Source organism: Mus pahari, chromosome 4 (genome assembly GCF_900095145.1).
Source record: "Mus pahari chromosome 4, PAHARI_EIJ_v1.1, whole genome shotgun sequence".
Classification (NCBI taxonomy): Eukaryota; Metazoa; Chordata; class Mammalia; order Rodentia; family Muridae; genus Mus; species Mus pahari.
In genome coordinates, this window is record NC_034593.1 from 31,709,729 (window position 1) to 31,720,867 (window position 11,139).

Here is an 11,139-nt window from a genome sequence, read left to right on the forward strand (position 1 = left end):
AGAGAGAGAGAGAGAGAGAGAGAGAGAGAGAGAGAGAGAGAGAGAGAGAGTTTTTTTTAAACGTCTTAGAAATAATTTCAGAACCTTCAGTTCTTTCAGATCTATGGTTCCAGATCCATCAATATCGAATAAGTCAAAGGCCTCTTTAATTTCTTGCTTTTGGGTGTCATTCAGTTCAGCTGTTGCTGCTTTTTTCTTCCATTGGTCTAAAGTTGTGCGATGGCTGGATGCCTGCAATAAATATACACATGGGGGGGAAACTGTGCAACTAGAATGACATATTCAGCTACCCCATTTTCTTTTATAGAATGAGCCTGTTTCCCCCTTGCTAATGCTTTAGGTTATTAACATCCTTTCCCCCATCTATTGTGACAGGGCCTCCTGGGAGCCCAGCCTGCCCTGGAACTCTCAGTTCTGCCCGAGTCTCCTAACTACGATTATTAATTTGATAGAAAATGTGGGCATCTTTTTTTTCTCTTAGATTTTCCCCTCTTAAAACTAGAGGTTTCGAAGGGAGAAGCAGCAAAGTAAACTAGCATAAAGCTGTGTGGTGTATCAGAGTGCAGTTTGTTTATGAGAACAGTACTATTTTTATGAAATGTGCGCTTCTCATACATGTATCACAGTACTTGCTTGATGTAGTGAGAATTTTAGTTTCTTTGAAAAACACAGAAATGTTGTGGGAATATGTTTTCATTTTAATCCCAGGGGTGGGATATGGGGCTGCTTCACACTGTTATGCGGATACACCCAACGTGTGGAAGATGAAGGACCTGTTTGCTATTTGCTTCTTTATGTCACCAAAGTGGGTCACAAAAGCACTCAGTGTAGATTCTTCTCTCTGCAGGTGGAGTGGGGAAGCCCTGGAGGTGTATCTAAGTGGCCTATTGGCTGTGGTCACTTTGGATTCTTAGTTCTAGAGCTGCAGAGTCTGATGAGTGGTCTTGTAGAGCCTAGGGCAGTCACCTGAGTCACCTTTTTTTTTTTTTTTTTCAGCAAGAAGTCAGTGACCCTTTAGCTTGGAGTGGCCTGAGTTGATGAGCCCCTGACCATCAGGACTGAGTCAGTGGGCCCCTTCCTCTCAGTGAAAGAATTGCTGGTCCTCTATCAGTGGTTAACTAGGTATCCCGCTTCCAGTCAGCAGCTGAGTTGGTGGCTCCCTGACCCTCAGTGGTTCCTTTTCCTTCAGCGGCTGAGTTGATGGCCCGCTGGATGTTGGTGGCCCGAGGTTGATGGCCTCTGCTATGCTCGCTTCCCTGTCTTGAAGCCCCTCAGGGTCTGCAGCGGTCTCCGTGCCCCAGGGCCGTTATCTCCTTATCGCTGGACCACCCCTCATAGACTGCAGGCGTTGGTGGATAAACGGAAAGGGAGACCCATCTCTGTCCCCTGGCTTAGCCACTAAAGATCCTGACACGGAAGGCAGTAAGCTGGGAAGAACACCGGGGTCCCACAGCACTCACCATATCCACTACCTGCGCCCCTGCACGCGCCCGCGCAACAGCCGCCCTCCCGTCCGCGGCGCGCGTTTGCTCCCGACAGGCGGTTGCTATAGCAGCGCTCAGCACGCAAGCCCGCCCACCAGCTTCCGTGATTGACGGCCGTTGCGCCCAATGGAAAGACAAGAGAGCTCTGACCGCGCGCAGGCAGGCGGGACTGGCTGGGTTCCGGCGCTGTGCGGATCCGCGCGTGGTGAGGAGGGTCGTGGACCCTGCGGGCCGGAAACCAGGGAGGGTAGGGGCGAGCGCTCCGTCCCGCGTGTCCCCAGACTCTCCGCACACCGGGCCAACCGCCCGAGGCGGCGTGGAGCCCGAGGGGTGGGTGGGGATGTCCTCGCGGGGCGGAACCGAGGACGGCGTGGGCCCTCTCCTGGGCTGGAAAGAGTGCAAAGCAATCTCTTCCTAGTGTGCTGAGTAAAACGTGGCGCATTCCCAAAGCCGCTGCCTCACCTCGCAGACACTCATGTTGTAATCCTTAAATCTCCTTAGGCTCCTGGGGTAAGTTTATCCTTATGGTAGAGGCCAGTTTTCCTGCCTTAAGTTTTCCCAGTGGGAATTCAAAGGATGTAAATTCATAATATTTCGTGAGTGAAGTAAAGTGTTAAATCATTTACATGTAATCTATTGGGTTTTTTTTTCAAGCCACCGAACTCACCTGAAAAGTTACACTTGGACAGTTTTCAAAGTCATAATACTAATTTTAAATAGATTTCTGAAACCCAGAAACGAATATTAGACAGATAGGCAGGCACGCGTACACACACACACACACACACACACACATACATACGGGGCAGGAGGGGGGGCAGAAGATGGGGTGGAAGCCGCCTTTTAGACTTTCCTGAATATCGTTTGATCTGATGGCTATCAAAAGGCTGCTAAACCTAAATACATCTTACGTCACTATGATTGAGGAATTTGGATGTTCTAGTGTTAGAGGTTATGATTTATGATAGGTGATCAGGGTAGACTTCGCTGAAAAAGAAATTTGGGGAGGTATTTAAAGATAGCTTAGGCAGTAGGTTTCTTGAAGAAGAACATTCCAGAAAGAGGGACACTTAGAAATATTGAGGTAGGGAGCATGCTTTGCATAGTCTAAAAGCAGAGAGAAGGCCTGAGCATAGCGGATGAGTCAGAAAGGAACAAGTGTGGGTTTTCGTGCTGTGTGGGGACAAGGCCTTTATGTGAGTGAGTTAGGGAGACTTTGTAAGATTCTGAGTACAGAAGTGAAAGGATGTGACTCACTTTTATAGGAACTCCCTGTACTAAACAGGAGTAAAGACTATTTTCTGAGAGGCCTCTAAGCAGTGGAGTGTTGTGGTTAGATTATAGTGTTAGGAGTAGACTGGAGAGAACACCAGACTTAGTTCTGAGGAGATGAAAATCCTAGTTATACCTATCAAAAAATGCAGAGCTTTTAAACTTAACTCCTGAAAAGCAAATCAGAGATGATCTTACAAAAAAGACAACTTCTGAAGTGAATGCACCTCTGACTCTGCTCTCCCATGGCAGATAGAAAGCTAAGGAAACAGTCTGCCGAGCAACAGAACTGACCTGTTTGTTCTGCATTAGTGCCAGGCACAGCAGAACAAAAATCAGGTTGTGTGAGTGCACTGCCAGGAACAGTTACCAGAGGTGCCTAATTACTTTGGAAATTACCCATCTTCTCATCCTTGTTACTGCCATTGCCGTTTCATATCCAGCCTCTGAGAAAATAAGACATTTTGAGTCGTATTACTAATAACCTATTGGAGCCTCTTCAAAAATCATTTAGGAATCGGGGAAAGATTATACTATTCAAACTTAAAGTAGAGTCTTCAAATGCTGAAAGATCTCTTGTGAGTATTAATTTTGATATCTGATGTATAAGACTTTTTCCTTGCAGATTGTTGAAATCCATCCTTTTATCTGGAAAATCGTTTTGTGACATAATTCAATACAGACGGATTTTGAAATACCTATGGGTTTTTCCTGTTGTTTTGGATTACTTCCCACTCACAGACTGGATCTTACCATTTAAACATACTCTAGAAAGGAGACCAGAACTCTTAATGCCATCCACCTACCCACCCACAACAAATGACAAACGTCTTTAAGGATGTCAACAGGACTTAGTAGGCAAAGGGTTTGAAAGAGGAAAATGAAGATTTATAAGGAAGAGAGGAGAAGTTACTGTCACACTGAAAGTGAAGCAAAACGCAGTTGTTACAGTAGATAGCATAAACTTGGGCAGTAGTTACATAGAGTTTTACCCTTTTATTTAATAGGAGATTTTGTGTCTGTTGTTCAATTGTCATGCTTTAGTTTCCACAAGTAGGTTAATTATTTTAATGCCAACCTTACACAGCCTGCTGTGTAAGGTAAACTCGCAAGTTTTGTTAGTGAAAAACAGCCAGACTTTTTTCATCTCCTTTTTCTTTATTAATTAATTTATTTATTCACTTTACATCCCAATATCAGCCCCCCTCTCCTCCCACTATCCCCTCACACAGGTCCTCCCCCCCATCCTCTGGTCCCCTTCTCTGAGGAAGGAGAGTCCTCCCCCCCCACTTGGTATCTTTGCCCTGCTCATCCGGTCACTGCTCTACTTGTTGGGGAGCTGCATGCAGCCAGACTTTTAAACATGCCCTTTCAACATTTTGTTTTTATTAACTAGATACTCATGAAGGGAGAGATAGACTGCTGGCTCCAAAAATCAGCGTATAGCAAATTACAAATACAAATGTAAAGAAGGGAACATTTAAAACACAAATTTCTCGGCTTCAAACTTACCAGCAAGTTACAGTTTTTATAACTGCATGGTATTGGCACAAAATGCTTACTTCATCCAATACAGTTGAATTCACAGCCCAGAGATAAACCCATGTCTGCATAGCAAGTTGATTTTTGATAAAGGTACTAAGAACATGCAAGAGAAAGAATAGTTGATTCAACAGATGGTATCAAACAGCTGGACATCCACATGTGGACGAACCTCTGCCTTACACCGTATGTGAAGATTAGGCCTAAGTCAATCATTAAATAATATATAGAATTCTGAAGAAAACCCTAGGTTAAATCTGTATGATCTTGGATTTGGCAATGGATTCTAAATTCACCACCAAGAGCATGAACAGTATTGACAAATAAATGTTAAGTTTTACCAAAATTTTACCATAGAACTAAAAATTTTTATGAGTCAAAATGCATTATAAAAACAGAAAAGACTTTGTATAGAATGGTAAATTGTACTTGGAAATCAAATAGGATAGACTCTTTAGTGTCCATAGTGGAATGGTTTTAAGACCACTATAGAAACTAAAGTCCACACACAAATAAGTGCTTTATATAAAATGATGGAGTATTCAAATTTAGCCTATATATACTAGGTATATGTTATTCTTAAAATTAATATAATAATAAACTAAGAAGTGTAAATGCTAGTTTAATAGTTGCTATAATACATTGTTTAAGAAATGATGGCAGAATATGTTCCATGTTGACTACACATGCTGAGTTTGTTTTTGTGTTTTTCAAATCTTGTCTTTCAGTGGTTAGTTGGATCTACAGGTGTGAGATTGGCTCTTGTTGCATAAAGGTTTACTATTTGCTGTGTATAAAGAATTCTTTTTTTTTTTTTTTTTTTTTTTTTTTTTGGGTTTCTCCATATAGACCAGGCTGGCCTCGAACTCAGAAATCCACCTGCCTCTGCCTCCCGAGTGCTGGGATTAAAGGCGTGCGCCACCACGCCCGGCTATAAAGAATTCTTGTAACAACACTACAGACCTTTAAAAGTACTCTTAAAATAGGCAGAAAACATCAGTAGGCATTTCTACAAAGAAGATATATGAATGTCTAATAGGCCCATGAAAAGATGTTTAATATTTTTAGTCATTAGGAAAGTGAAAGTCAAAACCACAACAATATATCTTTTCTCATCTGCTGAGGTGTTTATAATTTTACAAAAGCAAAAACAAAATGTTGAATATACTAATGACTGACTGAGTGCGTGCTGTCACATATCCACCCAGAATGTGATTTTACTTGAAAGTAGTCTTTGCAGATGCAATTAGTTAAGATGAAGTCATACTGCATTAGGGTAGGCTCTAAGTCCAGTAACTAGTGTTGCAATTTAACCAAAGGGACAATTGAAACAGGCAAAGATTAAAGTTATGCAACTAAAAGCCAAAGAATGCCAGGAGCAACTAGAAGCTAGAAGAAGAAAATCCTTCCCTAGAGTCCTGAAAGGAAGCACTGCCCTGCAACGTCATCATCTTGAGAGTTGAATGTGTGTTGTTGTAGCCTCCTGACAGTTGTAATTTTGAGTAGCAGCCATGGAAAACTAATATGTTGAGAATGTGAAGAAATCAAAACCTTTGTCCATCATTGCTGCTGGCAATGCTCTACTGTTTGGGAAAACATCTGCGCAGTGTCCTAAGCTAAACAGAATTACCATATGGCCCAGGGATTCCACTCCTTTATAGCTAAAAGATTTGGAAGCAAGGTTCAAAGACTTGTACAGAAATGTTCAGAGCAGCACAGGTACACAAGCACAGTAGCTAAAAGGTAGAAACAACCCAAATGTCTAGCAGTGCATGAGTGGATATATAAAATGTAGTACCTATCAAGGAGTAGTATTCCACTAAGGAAAGCAGAGGTGTACACATGAATAATAAATGTGGAAGAACCTCAAAACATAATAAAATGCAGAAAGGTCACATATTTCATGATTCCATTCATATAAAATACCAAGAATAGGTCAAAACAGAGACCGAAAGCAAACTAGTAATTACTGATCACTAAGGGAACATAGAGTTACTGTTTAATAACTTTCCAATTTTTTTTTTGTGGCTGTTAAATAGTTTGGAACAAGTTAGAGGTGGTAGTTATACAACATTGTGAATTTACTAAATGTAAATTGTATTCTTAGAATTAATCGTTTCATTACATCAAGATTAGTAGCTTTATAAAGTAAGATGAAACCAAAGGGAGGCAGAGGATTTGAGGATGCGATGTATGTAATGACTGAAACCATTGATAAATAGAATTGAGACACAAGAAAAGGTGATGAAGCATGGAAAAATACCAAAGAGATGTAAGACATGATGAATCTAAGGATTGTTCAAGTAGTTGTGTCCTAGAGTATATTTTGATGTTATCAAGGAATTCGTGTGAATATATTGTAAGTTCATTATATAAGGTTGAAAATTTCATTGAAAAGAGGACTTGAGAAAGAGATCATGTAATCCCTCACATATTGTTTGTGCCTGCCCATCCTTTTCAATGGCCCAACCTTGGCCATTGAAAGTCTGTAAGAAGCTATTCTGTAGGAATACTGCCTGTTCTTAAGTCTAAAAATTGTGTTCACTGTAGTGTTCTTTTACTTTCACAATTGAATGTCGCTAGTTCAGAAATAAATTAACCAGAGTTATGGTTGTTAATAGAAGATAAGCAAAACTATGAACTGTTTGTATATATATATATATATATATATATATATATATATAAAGATTCTGATTAAAAATATTCAAAGAATCATGAAGTCTTATAGTGTCTCTTACTTCAGTCCCTTACTTAATGGAATTCACACCTCTCCAAGCAGTAGTTTTATTATAGATAGTTTTCAGTTAGAAAGTACAGTGTTTAAAAGCTTTTTAGTATTGAACTAATAGTGGTATTCAGTTTGGATGTGTCTTCTAAAATATTGTCTAAAGTAATTTCAATTGCTCTTGGACCTTTCTTTACATAGCATGTTTTTTCCTTCATAGTGCAATCAGTGCCAAGTCTTTCTCCCCTCTGTCTTCATATTTCATAGATGATACTTAAGTGGCTACTCTACCTTTAGTCTGATACTTAGCTAGTCAGTCCAAACTTATCAGAACAGTAATATATCTGAGCACACATCAAATTATAGCACTGGGCACTGTTCTGGGCTCCTCAAACTAGCTGTGCAGTAGCTTCTGGGGTCACTCTCATTTTCCACATATGCAAACTGAAGGGCTCCCCATCTCAGGCCCAGGCTTCTAGACTCAGCAGTATGAGTTTTCAACACTGCATCAAGAGATTTCCAATCTTAACACTTGTGGTTCCTGTTATAGGATAAAGGTTCAGTTTCTTGGCTTATCATGAGATGTCCTTCATGATATAACTCCTCTACTGGAGCCTCAGGTCCTTCAGCTCCTTGCCAGGTATGCTATACTCCTATAATACCAGGCTTTCTTTTCTCTTTCTTGTCCCCTTCCCCTTCCCCTTCCCCTTCCCCTTCCCCTTCCCCTTCCCCTTCCCNTTCCCTTCCCTTCCCTCCCCTCCCTTCCCCTCCCTTCCCCTCTGTTCCTTTTTAGCATATTTGTACATTCCTTACCATCCCCTTTAACTTGCTGGCTCAGTTTACACAAGTTACCCTGCAGATGACATGATAGAATGTACCTGTAGTTCTAGCACTCTCAAGGTGGAGATGGTGATCACACATTTAAGACCATCCCGAGCTATATAGCAAGACCCTGTCTCAAAAAAAAAAAAAAAAATCACAAATAAATGTTTAAATCTCATTCTACAGTTTGCCTTCTAGAAACCTTGCTTGTTGCCTTGTGCTCTGCTCCATTTTCTCTACCATGTGGAGTGATTAGCCCTCTGTACCACCTCGCTACCCATGATAAGTCATGGCTATTCTTCTGCATCATCATAGTGATCCCTTTTAATTGAAACTATATCCAAAATATGAGCTATGTTTTCTTCACTGTATGTAGCATTTGTCAATCATAAATCACTCTGAGTAAAGTTTTAAGTGTTTGTTTATTTGCAGATAACTGTTCATGGAGATGGCTTACAGGGTCATAAACAGAAGAAGGCATGTGGGACTTCAACAACTTTTGTCATTTGCACAAGCAGGAAGAAGTTTCCTAGGTCCAGTAAAAGCCACCAAGTTTATTACAGATGCAGAGTGTCATGAAAGTGTGTTAATCAGCTCAACAGTCAGGCTTCTAGAAGGATTGGATTTAACCTGTGCAGTGGGGCACCTTCTCAACGAAGCAGTTCAAGCACAGAATGACACATACAAAATTGGAACCAGCACTCTTTTGTTTCTTGTCGGTGCATGGAGCAGGGCTGTTGAAGATTGTCTCCATCTGGGGATTCCTACTACAGTAATAGTGTCAGTAATGTCAGAAGGCTTGAACTCTTGCATTGAAGCAGTAGTTTCCCTTCAAGTACCCATACAGAGTGTATTTGACCACATGGACAACACAAGTACAGTTTACAAACCTGAAACAGTTGATGCCAGTTTATGTCCTTTTCTACAAGTCCCTTCAAGTTCTGGGTTGTTACAGGAAAAGCATGATTTCAAAGATGCTACTTATCCGTTATTGCCCACTCACAGTCTTTCTGGGAGACATGCTGAATCACCCAAATTCTTCAAACCTCAGACTAAACTTGAGACAGAAAAAAACACATCGCAAGCTCTGAAAACCAATCTATATACAGATTCCTTCTGCAGAAAGCCAGCACTGACTCACAGTAGGCATTTTAATAGGACAGATAATAGCCAGTGGATAAGCCAACATGATGGATTTCTAGAACAACTTGGATCAACTCCGAAAGTGCTTAGATGTAATGATTTGGGGGAGTTAGCAGTTGGCTTGAGCCATGGAGATCACAGCAGCATGGCATTGGCCAAAGCAGCAGTGAGGTTGCAGTGGCAGACTCTGTGTCTGCAGCAAGCCCCCTGGATGGCACCCTTTGTGTTTGATATTTCAAGACTCCTCACTTGCTGTATTCCAGGTCTACCTGAAACCTTTTCCCGTGTTGGTCTAGGATATGTCACTTTTGTAACCATGTCTAGTATTACTCTGATCAAGGAATTGCAGGATCAGCCTTTACGCGTGATTCTCATTGAGGGTGACCTCATAGAGAGTTACCGACACCTGGGATTTAATAAGTCTGTAAATATTAAGATTAAGTTAGATAGTGGGGAGCTTTCAGACAATAGTGCAGAAGAACTGTGGACAAATCATGTGTTACAGGTGTTAATCCAGTTCAATGTGACCCTCATCTTGGTACAAGGAAGTGTATCTGAACACTTGACTGAAAAATGCATGCACAGTAAGCGGCTGGTAATTGGGTCAGTGAATGGCAGTGTGTTGCAGGCATTTGCAGAGGCCACAAGAGCAGTGCCAGTGGCCTATGTTACACAAGTGAATGAAGACTGTGTAGGCAGCGGGGTCTCTGTTACCTTCTGGATGAGTCCTCATGATATAAACAGGAACAACAGAATAGCAATCTTGTTAACAGCAGAAGGAATAAATTTGATTACAGCAGTACTCACGAGTCCAGCAAGTGCTCAGATGGAAACCAAGGAAGACAGGTTCTGGTCTTGTGTGTATCGTTTATATCATGCCCTAAAAGAAGAGAAGGTCTTCCTTGGAGGTGGTGCTGTTGAATTGTTATGTCTTAGCCATCTTCAGGTTCTTGCTGAGCAGTCTTTAACTAGAGGAAACCATGCTTGTTTAGGATGGCTTCCTGATTCTTCCTCTTGGATGGCCTCATCTCTGTCCATCTACAGACCTACTGTGCTGAAGTGTCTGGCAGGTGGGTGGCATGAATTCCTGTCAGCTATCATGTGTAACACTGCCACTCACCCATCAGCAGTGGAAGCTAGGACATTCATTCAACAACATGTACAAAATGCCATCGACTCTGGCTCTCCATCATCTTATATCTTGAGTGAATATAGTAAACTAAGTAGTGGAGTTTTTCATTCAGGTATTTCAGATAACCTGGAGCTGGTTCCAAGAGTTTATGATACTGTTACACCAAAGATTGAAGCATGGCGCCGAGCATTGGATTTAGTGCTCTTAGTGCTTCAGACAGACAGTGAGATAATTACTGGACTTGTACAAACACAAACGAATTCAAAGGAATTAGATGGAGTTTTATTTTTGTAGTGTGTGTGCGCACATGTGTGGGTGTGCATACACATGTACATAGGTACCTGATGAGGTCTGAAGAGGGGATTGGATGCGCTGGAGCTATAATTATAGGTAATTATAAGCCACCCAACATTGTGTGCTGGAAACCCAGCCATACAAGAACAGCAAGCACTTTTGAGCCATTTCTCCAGACTTAATAAATTTAATAGTCATATCATAATGTGTAAATTACCAGCTATTGCCAAGAATAAAAGAGTTGATGTCTATCAGTAACTGTAGTTCTGTTTTTTATTTTACCCTATTTATAAGGTAGCCTATTACTGTCTCATGGGTGCTATAGGATATACACAGCACCTGGATCAGAGGCAAAGAGCTTCTGCTTTTTGCCACAGAATCTGCATTCAAAGTGTTGTGTTGGTTTTGTCAGTTCCTTGGCTTCCCATAAAGGCAGCCAAAGGGCCAGTGGCAGGACACTGAACATGGGGTGTTCTCTTGTAGGAGAGGAACATGGAAATTTGATACTCGTTGCTTAAGCGGAAAAAACTCACTTGTTTGTCCAACAGAAGTGATCACATCCTTCAATGTTGTTTAAGTCAATCCAGTCATGGACATGGACTAGGTAAAAATTGGTCAAGGCATTATATTCTTTACATCTATAGTAAACATAGAGGTGCTATCTCAGTTACTTTTCTATTTGCTGTAATAAGACACCATGACCAAGGCAACCTACAAAAAGAAAG

General features: G+C 41.2%; 2 protein-coding genes across 2 annotated transcripts in view; one reads left to right on the top strand and one right to left on the bottom strand.

The window, feature by feature from the left end:
- LOC110320641 (centrin-4) overlaps positions 1 to 1,544 on the bottom strand; it is a 3,332-nt gene extending 1,788 nt beyond the window's left edge. The window contains exons 1-2 of the mRNA XM_021196743.1: positions 1,461 to 1,544; positions 85 to 231 (exon numbers count right to left, since the gene is read on the bottom strand). Of these exons, the coding sequence (XP_021052402.1) occupies positions 85 to 231; positions 1,461 to 1,463 (150 nt within the window). The 5' untranslated portion in view covers positions 1,464 to 1,544. The remainder of the gene's footprint in view (positions 1 to 84; positions 232 to 1,460) is intronic.
- A 139-nt stretch (positions 1,545 to 1,683) lies between these two features.
- Bbs12 (Bardet-Biedl syndrome 12) lies at positions 1,684 to 10,668 on the top strand. The gene is made up of 3 exons (XM_029537661.1): positions 1,684 to 1,994; positions 7,574 to 7,663; positions 8,278 to 10,668. Exon 3 carries the CDS (start codon positions 8,288 to 8,290, stop codon positions 10,412 to 10,414), a length of 2,127 nt encoding a protein of 708 aa, XP_029393521.1. The 5' UTR covers positions 1,684 to 1,994; positions 7,574 to 7,663; positions 8,278 to 8,287; the 3' UTR covers positions 10,415 to 10,668.
- The last annotated feature ends 471 nt before the right edge of the window (positions 10,669 to 11,139 follow it).